Source organism: Culex pipiens, chromosome 1 (genome assembly GCF_016801865.2).
Source record: "Culex pipiens pallens isolate TS chromosome 1, TS_CPP_V2, whole genome shotgun sequence".
In the NCBI taxonomy this organism is placed as follows: domain Eukaryota; kingdom Metazoa; phylum Arthropoda; class Insecta; order Diptera; family Culicidae; genus Culex; species Culex pipiens.
Genome location: NC_068937.1, coordinates 63,092,354 through 63,118,110, shown reverse-complemented (window position 1 = coordinate 63,118,110; position 25,757 = coordinate 63,092,354). Strand labels below are relative to the sequence as shown.

General features: G+C 36.7%; 2 protein-coding genes across 3 annotated transcripts in view; one reads left to right on the top strand and one right to left on the bottom strand.

Moving 5' to 3' along the window:
* The first annotated feature begins 2,058 nt into the window (after nucleotides 1-2,058).
* Nucleotides 2,059-3,013, top strand: LOC120418091 (exosome complex component CSL4-like). Its single transcript, XM_039580359.2, has 4 exons — nucleotides 2,059-2,324; nucleotides 2,385-2,536; nucleotides 2,595-2,691; nucleotides 2,753-3,013. Exons 1-4 carry the CDS (start codon nucleotides 2,148-2,150, stop codon nucleotides 2,966-2,968), a joined length of 642 nt encoding a protein of 213 aa, XP_039436293.1. The 5' UTR covers nucleotides 2,059-2,147; the 3' UTR covers nucleotides 2,969-3,013.
* Nucleotides 3,014-6,634: 3,621 nt separating this feature from the next.
* The window catches only part of LOC120418084 (cAMP-specific 3',5'-cyclic phosphodiesterase-like), a 29,296-nt gene continuing 10,173 nt past the window's right edge, over nucleotides 6,635-25,757 (bottom strand). For both annotated transcript variants that reach the window (XM_039580342.2, XM_039580344.2), the window contains exons 4-12: nucleotides 23,837-23,938; nucleotides 18,874-19,042; nucleotides 18,699-18,792; nucleotides 14,090-14,403; nucleotides 13,761-14,025; nucleotides 13,582-13,696; nucleotides 13,271-13,433; nucleotides 12,840-13,196; nucleotides 6,635-10,348 (exon numbers count right to left, since the gene is read on the bottom strand). In XM_039580342.2, the coding sequence (XP_039436276.1) occupies nucleotides 10,286-10,348; nucleotides 12,840-13,196; nucleotides 13,271-13,433; nucleotides 13,582-13,696; nucleotides 13,761-14,025; nucleotides 14,090-14,403; nucleotides 18,699-18,792; nucleotides 18,874-19,042; nucleotides 23,837-23,938 (1,642 nt within the window). In that variant the 3' untranslated portion in view covers nucleotides 6,635-10,285. The remainder of the gene's footprint in view (nucleotides 10,349-12,839; nucleotides 13,197-13,270; nucleotides 13,434-13,581; nucleotides 13,697-13,760; nucleotides 14,026-14,089; nucleotides 14,404-18,698; nucleotides 18,793-18,873; nucleotides 19,043-23,836; nucleotides 23,939-25,757) is intronic.

Below are 25,757 nucleotides of genomic sequence, written 5' to 3'. Positions count from 1 at the left end.
GCGAATTATCCTTGGCTTCTGGCCGAACTTCTTCTGCACTGAACACACGTACTGCTGAATCTTCTGCTCAACTTCGGACAAGTCCTTGAGGAAATACACAACGGTATACCGGCTGTGATCATCAATCATCGTCATGTAGTACTTGCATCCGCCGTGCGATGTTGTCATGGGACCGCACACGTCGCTGTGAACGACGTCAAGAACCGCTTTGGACCGTTTTTCGTTCGAGCCTGGAACAGGTGGCCGCGATAGCTGTCCTTCAACGCAGCACTCACACTTAACAAGCAGACCGCAATTCTTCACTTTGATTCCGGCAGCCAAACACTGGCGTTCCAAATCAAAAATCGTCTCCGGATCTTGGTGTCCCAATCTGCGGTGCCAGGTGTGAAGACAATCCTCTTTGTGCTCGTTGTCCTTCACCTGTACACACTTCTCGCTCGCCAGCTTGAGCCGATAGAGTCCATCATAGCTTTTGTCTGCTGTCGCGATCACTCGTCTTCCGAACAATAACAAACACTTGTCCTCATCAAACTCAGCTTGCACGCCTTTCGTCGCAAGTTTTCCAATCGAGAGCAAGCTTCCCTCAACTTCCGGGGCGTAGATCACGTCGGTGAGGGTAATCTTGACATTTTGTCCATTGCCATCAACGCACTGCAGCACGTAATCTCCGATTCCTTCCGTGCGCAACGCACTCCCGCCAGCGGTCGAAATCACTGGGCAAACGCTTTTGTCAAACCGGACGAAACCACTTCTGTCACTAGTCAAGTGTGACGTCGCACCTGTATCGACCACCCACGATTTCGGCTGGCTTCGCTCTTCTCTTTTCACAAACGGGAACGAACTGTCATGTCCGTCTTCACGCACTTTTTCACTTTGCAGTTTCAAGCTCTTCTTTGTGTTCGCTTTGCCTGAATCCTTCGAATCCACTGGCTCCCCGCAGCGATGACACATCTGCACTTTTCGAACACTTCCCACTTTCAACACCCTTTCCTCCGATCCGCGCTGCAGCCTGCTGTGATGCGCCTTCAGCGCCTCCCACGTCGCCTTTGCCGTCTGCTTGTCCCGGATGAAGCCGATCTGGCTTTCCTCCACCAGCAGCTGAATCGTTGTTAGGGCCTCTTCATCCCCAACCATCCACTCAGCCACCGTCACCCCAGCAGGACGAGTTCCCGGATCGACGTACGTCCAGAGCTTCAGACGGCGAAGCAGCGCCTTCACAAAAAATGCCCACGACTCGTAGTTGCCATCGGACAATTTCGTCACTCGCGCAAAATCCATCGCGAAACTTTTCGAAATCAATCACTCTTCAAAAATAAAAATTCTTCCTCGAGCACGCGAACGAATAATCCTTCAATCCTCCGTGGGGCTCGGGCTGGGCCCATAACCTATTAGAGGTTATGCGAGCGGCGGACGAATTGAGGGAGACGGACGAGATAGAAATAAGAAAACACGTGCGTTCGATAGAGTGATAGAACTGAGAATAAGTTTATTGTTTATATAGTTTGACAGCTAGGGCTGCTTCACGGTAAATGTCACTGTGTGTAAGACGTTGCTCGCTGCAGGGGTGTGCAGCCGACAACAGTTATTACCCGGTCAATAGGGCTGTTACGTACTTGCAGAATTGCAGAACAAATTAAACAGTTGACCCATCGCGAGTTAATTTTGCTTAATTTTGTTTTTAGATTTTTTCGTTTGGGGACCATTTTTAAACCACGTGGACACCTTGCTTGGGGGAGGGCTCCATTCAAAAAAGATTTTATTTGTATGGAAATTGTCCACGAGGGGAGGGGGGGGGGGTGGGATAGAGACCCTAATTAGGGAGACTGGTCGGACTAAATCGATCTGGCAACGTTTGTTTTTAAGCTTGCCAACACTGCCAAGTTTTGCTGTGTGTAAAGGTAAATGCTCGTTTGGATACGTCGAACTCGTGTACGTCAAATTCACTTCGACCAGTTTCCCTAGGGGGGATGGTCTCTTGTGAGTGTAGGAAATATTTTAACAAACATTGGGTCTTATGGTTATGCGTGTAATTCCCGCCTCAATCTGTCAACTTGTTGATAGTTTTGTTTACACCTGCTCAATGTGTTCAGCTGGTTCCGTGAGATTCGTAAACCGCATCATCCTGGTTACTGGAATACTGGAACAAAATGGTTAAAACTGCACCGGCAACATCAACAGGCGATGGCAGCAACTTTATCTGCGTCCCAGGCCAGCGGCTTTGTGCCGTGACAGAGTACACCGTTGGCGGCGAAGGAACCTACGAGAAACTCGGTTATTTGCACGCGAGCCTCTCCGGGGTCGTTCGAATACGGAAACGGAAGAAGGTGAGTGTTAGCTGCTGGAAATGTGATCTCAAAAATTGTAAAAAAAACTTTTTTCCTCAGAATAACCATATCTCCGTAGCATCATTCGGAAGTAAAACCGTTGTTCCAGTTATGGGAGATGTTGTGACTGCCAAAATTACGGTTATAAATCAACGATTTGCAAAATGTGTAATTATTTGCATTGGGAAAACCTGTCTGAACAGACCATACAGGTAATAGTTTCTATTACTAGTTTGTAAAACATTGAAATAATATTTTCTCAATCCTCAGAGGCATCCTCCGGAAAGAAGACGTTCGCGCCACCGAGAAAGATCGAGTTGAAATGTACAAATGCTTCCGCCCGGGAGATGTTATCCTTGCGCGAGTGGTAAGAGTCCCATTTTCCGTACCAAAGTTCGGTTCTAGAACTTCCGAATTTTTCATTCCAGCTCCCTCAAATCGAACTCAACACCTATCACCTCACAACGGCCGAGAACGAGCTCGGCGTGGCGGTGGCATTGTCCACCCGTAGCCTGGAACCGACCCCGATGGTGCCCGTTGGCTGGACGGAAATGCAGTGTCCGGTGACGCTTGCGAAAGAACCCCGAAAGGTGGCCAAGATCGTGCCCGAAACCGCGCCGCCAAATTACGATGGAAAGTTGTGATGTGTGAGCAAAAGACAATAAATAAAACGAATGAAAATTATGAAAGCTAATTTTTTTTCTTTGGTTTGGCAATTTTCCATAATTTAATCTGAAACATAAAAAAAATGCAATGCAACGCCGTAGGAAAACCAAAAACAACAACGTGACAATTTAATGTCGCGCAACTCGTGACAATCTCTCCCTGCTGTTGCAACGCAACGACCTCAGGCGTCGCGACGCCTTCAAAAAGGGTGCGCGCGCTCGGCAACAGCAATGGGCGCTTGAAAGGTGATGTGATATTAAATTAAAACGGACAGAATCTACACTGTTACAGTTTTAAACACATATTTATTTTAACAATAAGTAAAACCATTGTTCCATACACATTATAGCTTTCTCAAACTGTCTCGTTTTGTTGTTGTTGCTTGTTTGATTGACAAAATGAAAGTTGAAAACGAAAAAGCAAAAGTTCTTAAACAAACAATCCGGTCGAATTTTTCTCCAGAAGCACGCTTTTATCCAATTATGTTTGAAAGTAAATTTTCTCTTTTTTTTTTCGAATACCGGTGATTTGATCTTGATATTTTATAATACTTTTGTTTTGTGTTCGTTTATGTTATGATAATGTATTTTTTCTGGGTACAATTTTATCCTGTTTTGACATTCTCGAAACGAATTCCGCGCAAACAATGTGATGATTGTTCGTACCTCTTCTCTTAAATAGTCAACAAATCGAAAAACATAAAAATATACTATTTTGTAAAGCATTGCATAGAACGACGACCAGCGTCTAAAATATATTTATATATCTATGTGTGATTCACTTCTAACCGTTTTTCTGCTCTTTCTCCTTCTCTGTTTTGCCTGAAAAGTGTCTCCTCAACTGGCAGACTTGGCCCGAAATTTGACCGCCGGAACATTCCATCAACGGGTTTGTTTGTCACTTTAACTAAGCTTAATTGTGCCGTTCAATATGTAGCATAAATAGTTGGTGGAAAGATGTTGCCCAAAATTCGTTCACTAACCAAGTGAAACAGTCATATTCATATATATTTCTGTATATATTTACTCGCAAAAAGCTATGAGTGACTGTGAGATGCAATGAGATGTTGTGAGTGACTGTGACTTTGTATGAGCGATTTGTATGATGAGTGCGTGTCATGAACTTGTAGAATCACTTCGATAAACGGTGTAGGACAGAGAGACAGAAAGATGTCGAAGGGTGAAAATTTCAAAAATCTGTCGACAATTGTAACCAATATAATTGTGTCCTTTTTACGCCTTATTCAAAATACACGAGGATTATATAACTAACATGTAAAGCGTTTTTTCATACGTTTCTTTCATTTTATAAACCTGACTATATTTTACGTTTACTACTTTAAATACATGATTATGTTAAAGAGGCACTTTATTGCGCAAAATTTTGATGAATTTTGGGCAACTTTCCGAGCGAGATGTTTTTTCTTCTTTTCTGTTTATTTTTTTTTAAATATAATCACTGGGTGTCGTCAGTTCGAACAACAAAAACGAATGCCACTCCACTGTCCTCTGCCTTCGTTGGGAAACATCAGTTTTGATGGGATCGGAATCCTCATGATGGTCAAATCTCACTGGGCCAAGCACTACTAAACAGGTAAAATTTAATATATTTTCTCTCCCTGTCAACTAACAATTTGTTCATAATGAATCTCGTATAATTGTTTGCGTATGGCTTCTTCATTTTTCCTTTTTTCCTCACTTGGTATATTGTCCTACTAATTGAAAGGAAACATTGAATTTCATTAGTCTTCCGAGCTGTCGATGCCGGGGTGCGTGATAGTTGATTTTGTTTAAGATTTGAACAATAACTAAGATAAGACAAACAAAATGAAAAATCGTGTTAAAATAAAGTTTGGATTGTAACTGTGAATAGAATTATTTTTTTTAGTTTTTAAAAACATGTTTGCAAATAATTCCTTAAACCACTGCAAAACCATTAATTTTTGAAAAAAAAAATCGTTTATAATTAACTTCAAAATCACACTAGACACCACACGCACCTCTCTTCCGAACAGCCAGGAACGAACCATAAATGAACAATAAATTAGCCAATAATCTAAACTATCTACACAGTTCTCGGTATTGTTTGAAATTCTAGTTACATTTTCTCATACGTTTTTTGTGTTTGTTTTTTGTCTCTCTCTGTTTCTAACTCTCAAAACTAGTTTACACATCGATATTTTTCACTTACTATTAGCATAATCAGACAGTTGTATGTTTCCCTCATTTTTTAATGGTTTGTTTTATTCTCGGTTCAATCAGTTTTTTGTTGAAGCTAGTCTTATTCAATAATTGTAGAAGTTTGTTCTTCATTTGCCCCGCCCCTCTCTTGCTGTACCGCAAAACTGTTCTGCACCGTGTTTCATCTTTCGCATCGTCTCTGTTTTTTTGTAATGATTCTCTGTGTGTGTTTGTGTAAATAAGTCTTAGTTTATTTTACGCTGTTTAAAAGAGTTTCGAGTTCTACTTTCGATTTCCGTTTTGATTCACATCAATTAATGAATGTAATTTTGACATGATCCAAGTTTGAATAGAATTACAAAAAGGACTGAAAAATGTTGATTCAAATTTCAAACAGCTCTTCTTATTAGGGAAGGTAACTTCCTCCCAGATCAAACACTAACACTCTATTTCAGTATTGATGAACCAAAATAACATTTTCTTTCGTTATTTGCGATTTCTGCATGTTTGCTTTGGAAGTACAGTAATTTCTGCCTGTTCTAAAGAAATTTGAGAAGCACCCATGAAATTGGGAATTTTCCTGAACATTGCAATGCATTATGCATGCATCACATTACAATGCATTGGAATAAGAATTTGTAACCGATTGTTAATGTGTTTTTGGAACAGTACGTTCTTCCATGAAATGTTTTGATTATCATTTTTCAGCACAAAAAAAGTTGATTTTCAGAAAAAAAGTGTTCAACATTTCTTGTTTTGATATAAATACAAAAATCGTCAGTTCTGTGTTGAACTTTAACAACTGTGTTTTTTTTCCCAGCTTAACGACTTTGAAGGGCAAAATTATAGGTAGATAAAATGATGGAAAATCAGTTCGCGAAAACATGAATTTAGGAACCAAGAACAACTCTGTTCAACTTCGTGGTATGACTTTATAAAAAAAGTTCCATGAAATAGAACATGTTTGTTCCAGTTCAAAAAGTCATGAGCGCTCGTTCACGTTTTCGGTGACTCAAGGCGGTTTCAACAAGCCAAATATGATTTTTTTGCTAATTGGCCCTTTAAAAAAAACTCTAGAAGTAGTACCGACAGAAACAAAAAAAACAAGGAATATACGGAAGAAGAAGAGGAAGAAGTTATAGTCTGGACCAACTTATGAAAAGGGCAGTACGCAGTGTTGTAAAATATCAAAATGCTCACCTTTCCGTCGCGAGATTCTCAGCTAAAAGAATTTTCGGTCTCTATCTTGTGTTTACACTAGAGGTGGGTAAAACCGCTCTTTTTTAGGAGCCGCTCATTTTCGTTCGCTCATTAAAAAGAGCCTCTCTTTTGAACGGCTCTTTCGCTCTTTTTCAAAATTTGGATGAAAAGGTTTTTTAAGAATCGTGTGATTTTTTAAGTTATTTCACATTGGACTTATACAAATAATTTGATAAAAAAAATTAAACTGAAAACTAGAAGATGCCCTTGAAAACCATAGGTCTTGGTGGTCTCTATGTCAAGATTTCTACTCGAACCTAAACATTCGAGTAATAGAATGGCATCCAAACTTAAATCTAGGATGCCTGAAAATTGCTATTAATTTTAAAATTGTATTTATTCCTGCATGCATTGAAATAATGCTGATATTTTATCTCGAGTAAATATTCTGTAAACTTTTCCTACATTCTGATTCAATCGATAAAGTCTATAAACGCTAAAGTTTAATCGGACAAAAGGATTTATTTTTTTTCAAAATCTCTAAACTATTCAGCAGATTTTTGGTAACATTTCAACAAATCATTTACTTTTGGTATTAATTTTTATAAGCATTGAAATATTGCATTGCATTTTCAATTCTCAAAAACAAATTTAATAAAACATTTTTTTTTAAATTCAATAAACTATATTTATATAATAAATCATGCCATCTTGAACGGTTCTTTCAAAAGACCGGAATTTAAAAAAGAACCACGGTTCTTTTTTTGTGAGCCACGGTTCGTTTGCTCTTTTCAGTGAACCGGCTCTTTGAGCGGCTCGCTCTTTTTTTGCCCACCTCTAGTTTACACAATTCCGTGTGACATTTTTTTTTCTCTCTCACTCCCCCGCAACAGAGCGTAGCCACAAAAGCCACCACAAAATCAATAGGCAATCAAACGTCATAATTACCCCCCACTAGAGGGCGCTGAAACTTGGGGTGATGTTTTCATTATAACCTATAGCGAGTAAGTTGGTTTTAAATTTGAAATTGTTTTATTTCATCATAAAATCGACATTTATAGCAAATTATACCATTTTTAGGTGAGAAATAAATAGCTTAATTGATATAAACGACAATATTTTTGTGATGGCCGATTTAACCTGTTCATTATCTGATTCAAAATAAGGGAATGTTTGAATCAACCAAAACCTAACTAATCAATTGAGAATGTAGATTATTCAAGTGAACAAATATTTTTTAAAGTCACTTCTATCATAAAAGCAAAGCTCTGCTTGAAAAATGGTAATTGGAATGATTTTCAAAATTTGCAATCTAACCTCATTCTCGCGTTTTCAATCCGGATCTCAGAATTTTCAATGAAAAAGGCAACTTAGCAAAAAAATCAAAAAGTCAATCGATAGAACTTTTTATTTCTTACCACCTGTTAACTTTATTTTATTCCAAAAGATCAATTTTCTTTTTAAAAACATTAAAATAGTTTTCACTCGCCTTTGCACTTATCGCGCAAAAACGTAAACGTAACCTTGTAAAAGTAAAAACTATTTTAAGGTTTTTTAAAAGAAAATTCATCTTTTGGAGTAAAATAAAGTTGACAGGAGGTAAGAAATAAAAAGTTCTATCGATTGACTTTTTTTTGCTAAGTTGCCTTTTTCATTGAAAATTCTGAGATCCGGATTGAACACGCGAGAATGAGGTTAGATTGTTAATTTTGAAAATCATTCCAAATACCATTTTCAAGCAGAGCTTTGCTTTTATGGTAGAAGTGACTTTAAGAAATGTTTGTCCACTTGAATAATCTACATTCTCAATTGATTAGTTAGGTTTTGGTTGATTAAAACATTCCCTTTTTTTGAATCAGATAATGAACAGTCTAAATCGGCCATCACAAAAATATTTTTGTTTATATCAATTAAGCTATTTATTTCTTACCTGAAAATGGTATAATTTGCTATAAATGTCGATTTTATGATGAAATAAAACAATTTCAAACTTCAAACCAAATTACTCGCTGTAGATCATAATGAAAACATCACCCCAAGTTTCAGCGCCCTCTAGTGGGGGGTAATTTTGACGTTTGATTTCCTATTTTTCCAACGCAGTTTTGGTTCCCAATCCCTCGCGTTGGTTCCCAATCCCTCGCGTTTGTTCCCAATCCCTCGCGTTGGTTCCCAAACCCTCACGTTCTTTCATTTCGGTTTTCTGAGAAAACAACAGCGTGTACGAGGAAAAGAGAAGGATTGATAGAAAGAGAATGCTCTCTGGCAAAAAAAAAAGAGAATTTGCAAGCTATAGGTACGGTCACTATACCCTCTGATATTTTGGCGCAGGAATCATCAAATGATAGTTTTTTTCTATCACTCATTTAAAACACTGCCAGTACGACATTGCTCTTATAGGCTTTAACACCTTAACTCCCAAGCACGAGGATAAGGGGGATTTGTATAAAAATTTCGCCGTTCCAGTAAGGAGCTGACCGTAGAATACAGTTCATCAATATCATTTGAAATAAAATCACTTTTTGCAATTCTAATATTTACGGAATATTTTAATACAATCAAAGCTTGTTTTTCCTTAATTTAACTTTTTGTTTTCTTATCCAAACTTGTATCACCGCTCTATCTATGCATGTGTCAGAGTGTGTGCTAAACTGCCAAAATTTGTTTTTTTGGGGTGGGTCGGGTCAGGGTTTCTCTTTGTTTTGCGTTAGCTTGCAAGATGAAACTGAGACAAAACAGCACGCAGATTCGAATGACTTAACTGAACATCAGCGCGGGGGTTGCACCTTGCTCGCGAGAGATCTCGTTCCTTGAACTCTTTAGACTTCTTTCGTATTTTGTTTTCTTTTGTTAATTTTCTTCGCTCTGATATTGCTTCTATTTAATAACTACTTATGCGCTAGAATAGTTTTTTTTGTTTGTTTTGTTGTAAGTTTCCTCCCTCGTCCGGGTTTTTTACTATATAATATCAGGTGTGTAGCCTTCGTGCTTCCTCACATTTTCTTTCCCCATTGTTCGAGCAACGTATGCTTCAGTACGATTTCCGCTTTCTCTGTCACCGCGCGTGTGCTCTCGCCTCAAGGATGCTGTCTCTTTGAATACACAGCGTGTGCGAGTGTGGGTACAAATATATCCGGGAAATAATGCCGAAAACATGCCACGTGGTATCAGGATTTTTTTACACAACGATTTAGTTCGAATTTGGAACAACAAGGTGTAACAAAAATAAAAATTTCTTCTAAACATTTGGGCGATCCGATGTTTTCTCTTTTTTTTTGGTTCAAACTCCTGCAGATCGTTTACCCAGCTTACAAACTACAATTTAAAATTATGTTTTTGGTTTGGATACAACTTTGCTATTCGTGTGGTGTGTAGGTATTTCTTTTTTTCATTTCTTCAACTTCAACATATACAGCTCAGAATATATAAAAAACTTATTGTAACTCATCGTACAAATCTGCTCCTTCACAAAAGTTGCTCAACTAATAAATTATTAACAAATTACAAATTCTCTCTTTATGTATAATATTAAACGCAGGGAGCCTGCCCGTACGCGTGTGGGTGTGTGTGTTTTTGTTTGTTTGTATGTGTGTGTGTGTGTTTGTGGGTGTGTGAAATATGAATGTATGTCCTCTCCCTTTCTTTTTTTACCCTCTTACTAAAAGGCCCGTTCATTTGCTTTGCTATTGCGATTTCCGGCACCGGCGAACACTGTATCAAACAAACAATTGTTTCTTCCTTTTTTTCTTTTGTTGTTGCTAAGTTACGAATGAGTATATGATTAATTTGCTTGCTTCTGTTGTAGCGTTTGCGCTCATGCTTGTGTATGTGCGAATGGGAGTTGATTTTATGATTTCTTTGTATTTTTTTTATAATTTATGGGAAGTGGGCTTGAATGCGTGAATGCGAGTTTATCCTTTAGGATTTCTCTTCGCGATTCGGCTCGTCGTTCTCTGAAGCGCTTTCCTCCTCTAACGTCATCTGGAAGGTGAATAAATAAACGTGGCATAAGCAATTGAATTGTTTTATTATATTTAATGATATTTTTATTCAGCAGTTCAATATGGAAGTTAAAGAAAAATAAATAAAAGTGCTTCGATTTGGTTCAAAATTGGAGTGGAGGTTCTTTAGCCCAAATAATTAAACCTGTATTTTGTTGTTTGGCCATTAGGGTGACCTACGCCGTGTTAGGGTAAAAACCACATTTAAAAAAAACGTAGCTTCGCTCCATTAAAACCAATTTTAGCTGTCTTGGCCGCAAATCAAAGGTGATAAGTTGATTAGATCATTAGATTATATTTCGAAGAAAAATAGTTTGGAGTCCAAAACAACATTTGACAAAGTCTTACGCAAACTTCCACTTCCACTTTAGATTTAACTGGATCGATCTATAAAAAGTATTTGGTATAACATTTGTGTAGAGAAATCTCTTACCTTTAACGGTGCACATCAACCAGAGCTTATGCACCCAGATTTGTATTACAGACATTTTAGTATCTTCAAAACTACGGTTACTATTGCAATATTTTGTTATTCATCCCCTAAAGTACTGTCCACAAAGCAATTTACAACAAAGTTTGACTAATTTTACAATCCCGTTATTGCAGGATTGGGTCCGTAAGTTTGACAAATTTGAAACAAGAAGACAACAACTTCCTTCGTTGCTGTGAACCCTTAAATCCCTTTTTAAAACTTTGTAAATCCGACTTTATTGTTAAAAGAAATTCCAATTTCAACAGACCCATATTTAGGTTGATTTTTTAGTGACACACGCCACAGTTGAAAGATTAATTATTATTGCAAATCAATGTACCTAAAAAATTTATTCGTCGTATAACAAAAACCTATGGATTTTTATTTTTTTCCGAATTTTTAGTTTTTTTCATATATTTTGATGGAGGCGCACGGTCATTCACAAAGAATCATTTTAGGTGAAGATTCAAAAAGTATCGCGCGCTTTCTTTGAAATATATGGAAAACTTTAAAATTGAAATAAGTCAAAAATCCATGGTGAAATATTTTCTAGGTAACGAACATTTGAAAAGGACCTTCTAAGCGTCCTTCCGACGAAGACTTTTTTAGGTACATTGATTTGCAATAAAAAAAATCTCCTTCAGCCATTGCAAACCCTTAAAAAGCATTTAAAGGTAAATAAAAAAATAAAATATTTTTATTAATACAGATTTTTAATCAGGCCGGTAAAACACAACTTTCTACGGTTAAATCTCCGATAGTATGTTGGTTAATAATATTTGGGAAGTATCTTTAAATTCGGCTTACAAATTACATTTAGCGTTTATTATGTGTTTTTGCACAGATAACAGGCTGAATCAAGTGTCATAGGATTGCCAAATCAAGGAGGTATTAGACTATGACAAACAAACTTGTCAAGACATGCGCCTTTTTTGCGTTTAACAGTTTGCCTGGTTCGCCATATTGTTTTTGGAAAAGTTTGTTTGCTAGCAATCTCATTTGCCAAATTCGCAAATTGTTTGACAGTTTGCGAGTTTGGCAAACGAGATTGCTAGCAAATACACTGAGTAAACTTTTACACTGTAAATGTGTAGTTGCCCTTCAATAAAATGCTATTACTTGACTCTAGTCCGCTGCATACTAGGGTATGGCGTCCAAATTTTGGCCCCCAGACTGATTGGAGATGCAAACTTGTACAAAAGAGTGCAAAGAACCGCAACGAGGATGATTATCCGCAAGCTTCCCTCCAACCACCCAGTGAGACAGGCTCACTACGAGGGGAGACTCAAATTTCTGAGGATTCGCGGGTCTCATTACTCAGGCGTCTGTTCTTATTCGACGTAGTGAATGGAAACTCGGACTGCCAGGCACAAATAGCTTTGCTTCCACCGCAAGCTCCAGGGAAAAGTCGGAGAGGTGATGTTCTCTTTAGAACTCCGAACGATGGCTGGAGAAATCATTTTAATCCTTTTTATGAATGTTTTAATTATGTCTTTGTCAAAATTACCTACGGAATGTCCAAGCTTAGCTTTAAACACAGAATAAAGGGTTTAAATTAAATTCTGTCTGTGGATGTCTGTGTATCAAAGAAAGTGTGACGAAATACATTATTTTTTTCATTAAATATGTTAAAGCCGTTTCAATTTTGGTAAAAAATATTAAACGAATAGGTAGAAGTAACTTTTAATATTGCAAATTAAAACATATTTCAAATTCAAAATTTAAATAATACATAAAAAGTACTTTTTACAAAGTATGCCTGTAAGGTAAACAGGTAAATCTAAATGTAATTTCTTATTTGACTGAACATTAATTATTTAATGACATACCGTCATCAGCATATTTTTTGTTCTTTCGATTTGCAAACTTAGCCTTAGCTTGCTAGGACTATGTATTCTCAAAGTTCGGCCATCGACACTATAGGAATTACCAGGTATCATTATCATGCGTCCCCATCACACTATAAAAGTAGGGTATTCTTTCCAAGCTGACAACTCACCTGGAAGCGAATCTTTTCCTCGGGGTCGTCGAGCGCGGGCGGTGACGGCGGTATTAAGCTCTGGTAGTAGTCGCGGTTCTCCTCCAGCGTGTCCAGGATGTCCTGGGCGTCCGGATGCACCAGGTCTCCCCAGGTTTCCCACAGCGGGTGCACAATGTAATCGATAAAGCCGACCTGCGATTTCTCGATTGTCGCATTGTGGCGGTCGCACATCGGACTGATGTCCATGCCGGCTGCCCGCTCCTTGTCGCCCTGCTGGAAAAACTCCTCCATCAGCAGTGAGACCCATTTTTTGTACAACGGTAACGGTTTGGTGGGATTGCTCAGATCGGCGCAGTGTACCAAGTTCTCCAAAACCTGCCAGTGAGAAAAGGGAAAGGAAAAAGATTGACTTTAATCAAATATCTTTACACAGAGATCAACAAAATAACCTGTATCCTATCGGTGTAGTTATCCAGCAGCAGCACTCCAGAGCCGGCGACTTTCTTAGTTTCGACCATCGTTTTCAGATCAGCCAGTAGGGTCATATGCTTTGACATGTCCGTTGATAGCACCATATCAATAACCATCTTTCGAAATGTTTGACGCTGCTTTCTAGAAATTGAACGTGGAAGAAACAATTAGTAGAATTTTAGTTAGCTTCGTGTTTAAACCATCTCACAGAGATTTAATTATTCGACAATGTTCATTAAAATTTATGAAATTCATAAAACTGTTCAACCAAACATGTTTTAGCACTTACTTCTGTACATTGCGTAGTATGTCGCACTCCTCATTTTGCAAGAGTTTAAATGCAACTGCTAAATGATGATTTTCTAGTACGGATTCGTCATTGTACATAATTGCTAGTTCTGAACCTGAAAACAAAGTTGTCGAATGGTTTAGCGCAAGTTTAGTAAACTGTCATGAAAAAATGCTTACTCGAATTAATTAAAAACTGATTGGTTAAACCAGGATGATCAACATCGTGGATACAAGCAGCAAACAGCGCTGCGCAGATCTCTAGCGGAGTAAAAACATTCTCCAGGGCCGGCGTGTTCAGCAGAACGTGCGTGCTCTGGGCCACATCCGCCGCGTGCAGAGAGTTGTGAAATGGGTTGTCCTTAACATAATGATCCTCTAAGGTTGTCATAAACGCTAGAAAAACTTTGGATGGTATCATAAGAGTGTTCAAGATGTCCCTGTCCTGTGAAAGTAAGAGTAGTAAAAAGTTAGTCAACAAAATCCACGTTGTAGAAGCTCCCTTGTACCTGAAAGATAGCAAAAGCTATACAGGTCAGCGGTCGATTGTTGCTTAGAGTTTCGATTTTGAAGATATCGATGCCCCACGTGTCCACAATGTTGAGAACCTGTCCCAGCTGGCTCTCGTGGGGCGTGTCCACGCCGTACATTGGCAAACGATCGCTGGTGAAAGAGTTGGTGTGCATCAGTGGCCGCTTAAAGCCCGATATCTGCGACATCCGCTCGCCCATGCTGCGCGGCGACCGGCTCCGGTTGAGAGAGGCAGGGTTTAGCACGTCGGTATCGTCTCTGCTGTACGGTATGTCCACCTCTTGCTGTTTGTCTGGAATGCCACGTAAACGTAAGATTAACGATATATCTCAGTACCATAAATGCTGGAAACGTTTTTAAGGGGTTACATACATGTAAATCAACAAAAAAGTCAGAGGTTGGTATGAGTACACAATTCAAATTTTCTTAAAATCTGTTTTCAGGGAATTAAAATATACATTTTCATCTAAATATTATCAAAACAAATTTGAAGACATTTGGTTGTATCATTGCCGAGATATACTGCCCATGTTCGCATAAATGTCCCATATGCAAAAACAGCAACCTGAGAAAAACGCATTTGAAGTTTGTCCCATACATTAGGCTACGTGTTATTTTTTTGCGAAAAAACTGGATTTCCTCCTGATATCTAGAACAAAGTACTGGATGTTATAGGCTTTTTGGAAAGAGCACACGATTTTGAATCAAACTGCATCAATAACTCAAAATCGATGAAAATGCATATGGGACATTTATGCGATCAGGGGCTATTTGAAGTTAGCAGTTTCAAAAAACGGGTGCCACGATATCTCAACGCTGCCTTGACCAAATCGGCTCAAAGTTTCAGCAAAGACTCGTTAAACCATTCCTGTATGCATGACGAAAGCCGATTTTCAAAAAGTTTATTTAAAAAAAAAGATTAGAATATTTTTGTGTTTTTCATATTAAAAAAACGTCAGTTTTTGATTTTTGTATTTAAAAAAAATCAAAATTTAAAAATCGGGCTTCGTCATGCACACAGGATATGTCTTAAGAGTCTTCACCTCAAATTTCAGCCAATTTGGACCATTCCATCTCGATATATCGTGGCACCCGTAAATCAACTCGGTGTTTAGAGAAAAACGAAAAGAAAGTTTGACAGTTCGCTTTGCGCATAGCAAAATTTTGAACCTAAACCGTCTCTTACTTAGTTTAATCATGAAATATCTTCATGAAACTTTCAGGAGTGATTGAATATCATCTTTTTAGTGGATTTAATAAATTGGGTCCTAAAATGAAGCTTAGATTGCTGATATTATTGTTTACAGCGATAAAGCTTATTTTTCTAAGTACAATGACGCTTTGTACGACCACAAAGACGTTAAAATGGATTTTTAAATCAATTTTGAAAAATTAACCTCGCGGTCCTTCTTGACAGAAAAGCTCCTGCTTGACAGCTCGTTCCAAGGGGACCATAGTTGATCCATCGAAAAAATGTTGTCTTGTCGAAAAAAAATTTTGCATTAAAATGAAAAAAAGTGATCAGAAATGGTTTTTAATCGTGTTTTTTACCGTAGTACATAAAAATTGACATAGGGCTTTAGTACCCAATTGTCTGTAATATGAAATTTTGTGATTTTTTACATGTATCCCTTAAGTTTTCCAAGAATTACAAAAATCGGTTTTAACAAATTTTGCATTGATTAATAAATACACAAAGGGTTTCCAGGTTAAAATTTGTACCCGCCAGCAAACACAAATGGTAAGCTAGTGTGCGTGAGATCTGGCTCGGTTTTGAGTTTTGAGGGCAAAATGTGCAACCTTAGAAAAATTCTCTAAAAATCTCAGAAAACAAATACAAAAACAATGAACACTCAATGCTCAAACTCAATCCACTTCGAAGAATCATCTCTGCGGTAAACTTAACGCAGTAGGCCTGGCCGCTTTAACGCCTGTGATGTTCCATTGTAATGCAATGGCACACTAAAATGTTAATAAATGACAAGAAGGCTAGGCAATCGCACCTTTCTCAAGGATCCCATCGAAAAATTTGCTGCGATATGGTTTGATTACATTAGATTAGAACCAGCATGATAGACTCGAAAAATTTTACTGCCTCTGTCTCGAGTTCGAAATAAGCAACTTAGAAAAAAATAATTGAAAATTTAACATCCTTAAGCTGTGAGTGGAAAAATATGTTTTTTTTTTAAATTTTGCGCTGTGCAATAAAAAGCACGAGAGGTTATTTGGTTTTCCACAACTGTACATTAAAACTAACTTAAAAACCAAAAAAGTCTACATCGTCATAAATTAACTATTTCAGTTGTTAGCCATGTTTGTTAACTATATAGCAGTTCTCTAGGATTTCGGTCATTCGATTTTTTTTGTATTTTTTAATCCGGCTGAAACTTTTTTGGTGCCTTCGGTATGCCCAAAGAAGCCATTTTGCATCATTAGTTTGTCCATATAATTTCCCATACAAATTTGGCAGCTGTCCATACAAAAATGATGCATGAAAATTCAAAAATCTGTATCTTTTGAAGGAATTTTTTGATCGATTTGGTGTCTTCGGCAAAGTTGTAGGTATGGATATGGACTACACTGGAAAAAAATAATACACGGTAAAAAAAATTTGGTGATTTTTTTATTTAACTTTTTATCACTAAAACTTGATTTACAAAAAAACACTATTTTTAATTTTTTTAATTTTTTGATATGTTTTAGAGGACATAAAATGCCAACTTTTCAGAAATTTCCAGGTTGTGCAAAAAATCATTGACCGAGTTATGAATTTTTTAATCAATACTGATTTTTAAAAAAAATCGAAATTTTGGTCGTAAAAATTTTTCAACTTCATTTTTCGATGTAAAATCAAATTTGCAATCAAAAAGTACTTTAGTAAAATTTTGATAAAGTGCACCGTTTTCAAGTTATAGCCATATTTAAGTGACTTTTTTGAAAATAGTCACAGTTTTTCATTTTTTTAAAATTAGTGCACATGTTTGCCCAGTTTTGAAAAAAATATTTTTGAAAAGCTGAGAAAATTCTCTATATTTTGCTTCTTCGGACTTTGTTGATACGATCATTAGTTGCTGAGATATTGCAATGCATAGGTTTAAAAACAGGAAAATTGATGTTTTCTAAGTCTCACCCAAACAACCCACCATTTTCTATCGTCAATATCTCAGCAACTAATGGTCCGATTTTCAATGTTAATATATGAAACATTTGTGAAATTTTCCGATCTTTTCGAAAAAAATATTTTCAAAATTTTCAAATCAAGACTAACATTTCAAAAAGACCAAACATTCAATATTACGCCCTTTTGATATGTTAGTCTTGATTTAAAATTTTTGAAAATATTTTTTTCGAAAAGATCGGAAAATTTCACAAGCGTTTCATATATTAAAATTGAAAATCGGACCATTAGTTGCTGAGATATTGACGATAGAAAATGGTGGGTTGTTCGGGTGAGACTTAGAAAACATCAATTTTCCTGTTTTTAAACCTATGCATTGCAATATCTCAGCAACTAATGATCGTATCAACAAAGTCCGAAGAAGCAAAATATAGAGAATTTTCTCAGCTTTTTAAAAATATTTTTTTCAAAACTGGGCAAACATGTGCACTAATTTAAAAAAAATGAAAAACTGCGACTATTTTCAAAAAAGTTACATAAAAATGGCTATAACTTGAAAACGGTGCACTTTATCAAAATTTCACTAAAGTACTTTTTGATTGCAAATTTGATTTTACATCGAAAAATGAAGTTGAAAAATTTTTACGACCAAAATTTCGATTTTTTTAAAAAATCAGTATTGATTAAAAATTTCATAACTCGGTCAATGATTTTTTGCACAACCTGGAAATTTCTGAAAAGTTGGCATTTTATGTCCTCTAAAACATATCAAAAAATAAAAAAAAATAAAAATAGTGTTTTTTTGTAAATCAAGTTTTAGTCATAAAAAGTTAAATAAAAAAATCACCAAATTTTTTTTACCGTGTATTATTTTTTTCCAGTGTAGTCCATATCCATACCTACAACTTTGCCGAAGACACCAAATCGATCAAAAAAATCCTTCAAAAGATACAGATTTTTGAATTTTCATACATCATTTTTGTATGGACATCTGCCAAATTTGTATGGAAAATTATATGGACAAACTAATGATGCAAAATGGCTTCTTTGGGCATACCGAAGGCACCAAAAAAGTTTCAGTCGGATTAAAAAATACAAAAATTAAAATTGAAGAAAAAAGACCGATTTCGTAGAGAATTGCTTTATAGCCTTATTGCTGTTAAAGTTGGGCGAAAAGCGCTTAAAGAAGCGTTTTTACATCACAATCAACATCTGTGTGGTATTGTTTAACTCACAATTTTGGTGATTTTTTTTGAAAACATTTCATCGCAAAAATTTAAGGCCCTATGTCAGGCTAACAATTGGCGAAAAAATGTCAAACTCCGCCAAACTTTTTACCGACATGACATGTGAAATCTTGATGATGAAAGTTTCCAAAAAAATCCTCCAAGTAAGTTATAGGTATAATACGGCTCTGGTGTAACGTTCCAAAGCATATGGCCCTCATTGTACCGGAAACATCGACTCACCTAAAAACGTTGAACAAATATACTCGGAGATTTGGTTGCCGGATTTGCTTGATTCGCTAAGATGTGACAATTCTTTGTTGAGCATCCGTTTGAACTGTTCAGGAAGAAAAGAAAGAAAAAAAAAAACAAAATCATTTTGATGGAATACACAACACAAGCACACAGCGAAACGTACCTTCAGGGATGCCATGTCGGAAACACTGCGATGCGTCTGCACCGTCTCGAGCTGATCCAGACACCAATCCAGCTCGTCGACCGTATCCAAAGCCAGCTTCACATACGACTCGTCCCCGGGAGTGTGTGCCTTCGGGATTGGTGTCACTTGAACATTGTTTCGTTTTGATCTGGTAGAAAAGGGAGGAAGGTATCGGTGAGTAATCGTAATATTTGCCACGATGCTGATGAGCGAGAAAAGATTTTCATTCACAGGACTTTCCCATCACCGAGTCACATGACATTCCCGGTTGTGACTGTGAAGCGTTTCTTTTCGCGCCGCCACTACCAACAGCTGACGAAAACATGTTTTGAATGCAGCCCCAGCAAAGAATGAAAATTAATTGCGACCTTGCCTAGTCCGTTAACTCGCGCCGATTGTTTTCAAAATATTTCGCAATATACAAATGAGCAAAAACGTGTTGAATTCGAGGAACCTCAGTGCACGTCATTGCGAATTTTGTTTTGATTCGAAATAAGTATTCATAAAATATCTCTTTGGAACGATAGTAGAATTTTTATCAAGATTAACTTCATATTTAAGACTGAATGGTAGTTTTTTTTTAATAAGGCAGTTCCCAAGAAATTGATTCGTTCATTAAAATTGCGAGTAAAAAATCGTTCCAGAACAGGACGTTTTTAATCTGTCAAAGAATTTGACGAAGAAGGTTACACGAGTGACAAGAATCAGAGTATGTCTAGTAGTCTGACCAGAATATGTACCATTTTCGACAGTTAGGGTGGGGTAGCGATCCAGAGGCCATTGGTAAATCTACCCCACTATTCCTAAATAGGTAGAGTTATGATCAGATTACAGGATGAATAGCATCGTACGATTATAGGGTCCTAAAACCCTATGTAAATTTTCATGTTCAACGGAAAAAAACACGATTAAAAACAATTTTTGCAATTCCGTCGTGAAACTACTCACTTTTCCTGTCATTCTTGAACGACGAAATAGCCTACTTTTCTGTACCAAAAATAACAGAATCGAATAGCAACACTTTTCAAAATAAATGCTGAAAAGTTCTACTTTTCAGCACTGAAATGGGTGCTGAAAAGTTGAACTTTTCAGCACTTGTTTCGAAAAGTAACACTTTTCAAAAAAAAAAAATGATTTAAACGATTTATTGACAAAATACATGAAAATTCGACTTAAAATTTCACTCAATGGGTGTTTTTAGAAATTGCAAAAAATGTTGTATGGAACTCGTTGCAAAACTTGATTTTTTCAGCACTCGTCGTATTTATCCAACTCGGTGAACCTCGTTGGATAAATGTACGACTCGTGCTGAAAAAATCCTCTTTTTGCAACTTGTTGCATAAACTACTATTATGATCACTTTTTTCATTTTAATGCAAAAAAATGACAATCCAACATTTTTTATGGGGACCCCTTTTGGAACGAGCTGTCAAAGAGGACTTTTTCTGTTAAGAAGGGACTTCGCAGCCATTTTAATCCATTTTAAATCCTTTGCGGTCGTACACAGAGTCATTTTACTTAGAAAAATAAGCTTTATCGGTGTGAACAATATTATCACAAATTTAAGCTTCATTTCAGGACCCAAATCTAAAAATGTAATGTTTAAGTACTGATAAATGAGACGCGGTCTACGCTTTATAACGTTTTTACTTTTATTCAGAAATATCCTTTCAGGTCCGTATACGCGACAAGAATTGGTTTTTGACAGAGTAAATATGACATTTTATGTGATTTTATTGTGTTCATGAAATAATCAACAACTTAGGTGTATTGCGTATTAAAAAAGAGATTTATATATTTTAAGAAAAAAAATCATATCACTTTTTCTAACTGCATACCAAGCTTCAGAATAAATTTAAAATTGCGTCCAAATTAAAAAAAAACAATTCTAAATAAATATCAAAAAGTGTCCTTAAATAGGAATCAAATTTTATTTTTTTTAAATAAATAATTTTAAAGAAAGAGCTCATTATATTTTTTCCCGTGACATAAGTTTTTCTTCTGAAAATACAGTAGACATCTGCGTTGATTTGGAAGAGACCATCGAGAGCGGGAGGCAAGGGTCCTGATTTTCGGCTCAATGAATAGAAACCACTCACTCATCGCCTATCCATTCGTCACCTATTCCAACCCGCTAGCATTCATGAGCGAATGAGACTCGCATCCATCCAGCGAGTGGCCCGAACTGTTCACTCAGCGAACAAATACATCGTGAATATATTTGCCTACTCCGCCGTTCGACGACACTCACACACTAACATGCTCAGCGAAGAGCCACTCTCACAAAATGCCAGCGCGGAAGTCTTTTTGTCTTCACGCCCTCAGTTTGCCATCAATTTGATTTTTTCTTTGTGGAAGTTTCTTTGAATGGTGTCTATAATGTTATGAAATCAATATAATTGCACAATTTAATTGATAACATTGATTTTAGGCAGTGTTGCGATTTTGAGCGCTCATCCGCTCATGAGCGAGCATTTTTCGCTCATTCGCGAGGAGGAGCGCGACGCGAGCAAGCTCACGTTTGCTCGTGCTCGTGTTTGCTCATTTATTTTATGAGCAAAAATGCTCATTGCTCGCGCTCGCGCTCATTTTTGCTCATTGAGCAAAATGAGCGGTATTGTTTTACCTGTAACGGGTAAACGATTATAACCTTTTTTCAACAGAGCTTCAAGGTTGTTTTTTTATGGAGGCTTGAATAGGCTAATCATATTAATTATAATATTGGATGACGATATTTTTCATGATTTTTTGTTTTGAAGCTTGTTTTGAAATCAGAGTTAAGGTGTTAAATTGAGATCTGTACACAGTAAAAAAAACCTTAGAATATTAGATCTTTAAAGGGGTACATATTTTATGTCAGAAAAATGCGTAATTTTACTTCTGAACATGTTTTTTCAACCTTACAAAATTACACCTTGCAAATGTACACTATTTGTTTTACTGTGCAGAAATAATTCGATTAATAAAAAATTAAGTTGATAATAGAGAAAACTATTCAATAAAGCTGTTTTCTTGATAATACGTTACGTCATGTTTGAATTATTTGTAAAAAATTGTGCATATTAAATGTCAAATCTGTGCTTTAGATAATTTTCACATCAATTATCTTATTTATATGCTGGAGTCGATCCAAATAAAAAAATGAGTAATGAGCGTGCTCACAAGTAAAAACATGTTTTAATATAAAAAATCGATTGTTATCCTGTTAACAGCTTATTTAAGACCTATACATTCCGTTCCTTGACAGTTTACTCTAAATTTGAGAGTTAAATAAGCTAAAAAGAGTGTCTGCGATTCTAAGCAAATTAAGACATCTTAATTGCGAATCAGCCATTTTTCATTTATCGGAAATTTAATCGAAACTAAACCCCTGAAAAAAATAATAAGCTGACAACATTAGAGTTTCATTGTTAATTTGATTTTGGTTAACCGCGGTAAATTTTCTTGAAATATTTCGAATTGTCAAAAATGCACAAAAGCATTTACCACATTGATCACACAAAAAACTGTGGTAGAAAAGTATCCCCCACAATTCACCGCGATCAATTTTTGACAGTTCGACGCCAACGAATAATTTCATGAAAATTTACCGCGGTTAGACAAAATGAAATTAATAATGCAAGTTTGATGAGTCCATGTCCCTTTTCCGCAACGAAATTATCTTTAAAAGTGGCAATACAATTGGCCTGTGCCAGATTCATCAACAATACTAAAAATATACCTGCTTTGCTGATGAGCGCTCATTGAGCGCGAGCGCATGCGATGAGCATGAGCGAGCACGAGCTACCTGTTAAGTCCTCATGCTCATGAATGAGCGAGCACGGCTTCTGGCTCGCTCGCTCATTCGCAACCCTGATTTTAGGTAACCCAAATCAATGAGTATAACGCAGCGCATCAGAGAAAAAATGTGTTCAGTTCAGAGTGATCGGCGACGTTCGGCCTGCCTGAGCCGTTCGGAGACTGAGCCGATCAGAAAGAGAAGGAGAGTAGAAAAGAGAGTGTTCGGGAGCGAATGGATTGAAAGTGATAAACGGTAGGAATTCATCAGGGCAGTATCGCGTCGCCTGCTATTTGTGCTCGCGAATGGATTGGTTGACTTTGAGCAATCAGGACCCTTGGCGGGAGGTATCAAATTACAGAACAAAAAAAATCAAAGCATGCTATTCGGAGGAATAAAAACCATCGTTATTTGAGGACTCGATTATCGACAATGCACAGTGGGCGAAATGGATTTATGGTTTCATCCACCGCACGAAACGGCAAAGGGTCCATTTTGCCACAATTCCCCATTTTTTTACAATTTTTCTTGAAAATTGGTCTGTATTTAGAGCGGAGGCTTTATGCGGCCATCCAAAATGCACTTAACTTATGTGAAAATGTCCCAGGAATCCAGTAAAAATAACCACTTGCACCGCAAAAATCATGTAGGGTCCATTTAACCCCAATTCCGATATAAAATCATTTTTGGCCATTTTCAAATGTTAGGTTAGACACATTTATGTTGATATAGAAATTAAACTAAATAAAAAGATTGAAGAATCAGTTTTGGGCCAATTTCCCCAAACGCAGATTAAACTGCCTTTTGTATAGTTTTTTACTGTTTCATCTTCCTTTCTCTTACATCAACACATTCCTTGCCGATGGCGTCATGTTCAAGATTAAGGATTTCTCCCTCAGTAACTCTCAAACTTGGCGAGCAAATTTCTATGTTCCAACAAAAACCGTATCCATTTCGCGATCTTCACCCTGTTTGGCTAGTGGGTATGGATTGAATTTACGAAGATTTCTTACGATGGTTGTGGTTTATAATTGTATCCAAATAAATGTTTGAAAATGTTGAACTTTTGCTATAACTTTGTTTAAAGATTTCGCAATGAAAGATTGTATTTCTTCTCATGAACCTAAATTACCCACCTCTACCCCTGCAGGTTAGTATACTCACTTGGGCGGCGTAACATTTGTCAAGCTGTAGAGGTTCGATCGTACCGAACGTAGGCTTGCCAGAATTTGCGCAAATGGTGTAACGATGAGATCTTCCATATGTCTGAAACCACATGACGCGTTGATGTTGTCGGGACAGAGTCATAATATAATATACAACAGTAGGAGCAGCGCGCGATATTTGCAATTTGGCGGGACGAAAACGATGGCGACGACGGACATGGAAGAAAAACATAAATTAATGCACAAGTAATTACAGGGTTTCAGTAAGGGATGAAATGCGAGCGAGCGAGTTTCCCGGGAATTTTAGGTTAAAATATTCCTTCATTTTCCAATAATTATGATTTTTTTATTGTATAATGAGTAGTAAAGGTATGAATATAATTTAAAATAAAAAAAGAATGGAAATACTTAAAAAAAATTGTTTGATTAAGAGTATATCGAATAAGTTCCTTGCACCCCAGAAATCAGTGAAGGACCCGAGGAAGGACCCATCACTAGGCTATATTACAGATTAGAGCTCAATCTGACCACGGGAACCCCTCACCCTAAGCTTTTAAAGTTATTATGGGCCAAATCGTCAAAATGTATTGGATAAAGTACACAAATAAGTGTTTAAGCTGCTTTCAACGACTGCAAGCCGAAAATCCATCTGAAAAGAAGCTAATAGCGAGACTTTACTTAAAAGATGGCATCCGGAAATTCTCGTATGTTTGGCAGGTTTAGGATTTGGTCCTATTTTTTATCCAATTTGCTGTATTTCTTTATTTAAAAAAATCTTTGCAAAGCTTTGATGAAAACATGCTTGCTCCTTTTCTATATTAAGCGATTTATTACCTAATAGATTGATGTTGAAAACGCCTTTGGAAGCTTTAATTGAACGTAATATGCAAACATTAGGTGAATGATGGAATTACATGCTGTCCTCTAAATCATGAAATAGTAGTTTATGCAACAAGTTGCAAAAAGAGGATTTTTTCAGCACGAGTCGGACATTTATCCAACGAGGTTTACCGAGTTGGATAAATACGACGAGTGCTGAAAAAATCAAGTTTTGCAACGAGTTCCATACAACATTTTTTGCAATTCCGAAAAACAACCAATGAGTGAAAATTTAAGTCAAATTTTCATGTATTTTGTCAATAAATCGTTTTAATCAAAAATATGTTAAAAAGGGTTACTTTTCGAAACAAGTGCTGAAAAGTTCAACTTTTCAGCACCCATTTCAGTGCTGAAAAGTAGAACTTTTCAGCATTTATTTTGAAAAGTGTTGCTTTTCGATTCTGTTATTTTTGGTACAGAAAAGTAGGCTATTTCGTTGTTCAAGAATGACAGGAAAAGTAAGGTGTTTCACGACGGAATTGCAAAAAATATTTGTTTAAGAACAGAGCATACAACCAGGGTAAATTCAACATTTAATGCTTATCCGACCTTTTCTTTGTGCTCCAGAAGTTTAACCTGGATTAGATTTTGATAGGGTAAAATTAACTTTTTTTTAAACTTCAGGATTGGTATTTCAATTACCTGTCATATGAAAAATAATGTTGTTTCTAAATACATTCCATAAATATCATTCAAATCAGAGCTGAAATATTTTACAATCATTAACCCTCTAACGCCCATGGTAGCACCAGTGCACTAAAACTTTGAAATTGAATTTCTTGGAGATGTGACAATATTTTCAACTGCTTCTTTTTGCACATGTTTAGGAAACATATAAACTAACTTCTGACCAAATTTCACCTGCATTGATTGAGTACGAACGTTTTTGCAGACCAAAAATGGGGTATTTTTGGGAAAATAGTTAACCACTATTTTAACAATCTGGCACAACCGACACGAAAGCAGATGAAACAAAATATGTTCAAGAATCATTTAGACCACAGAGTAACACAGAATTACCACTGCCTCTTGATTTTTAG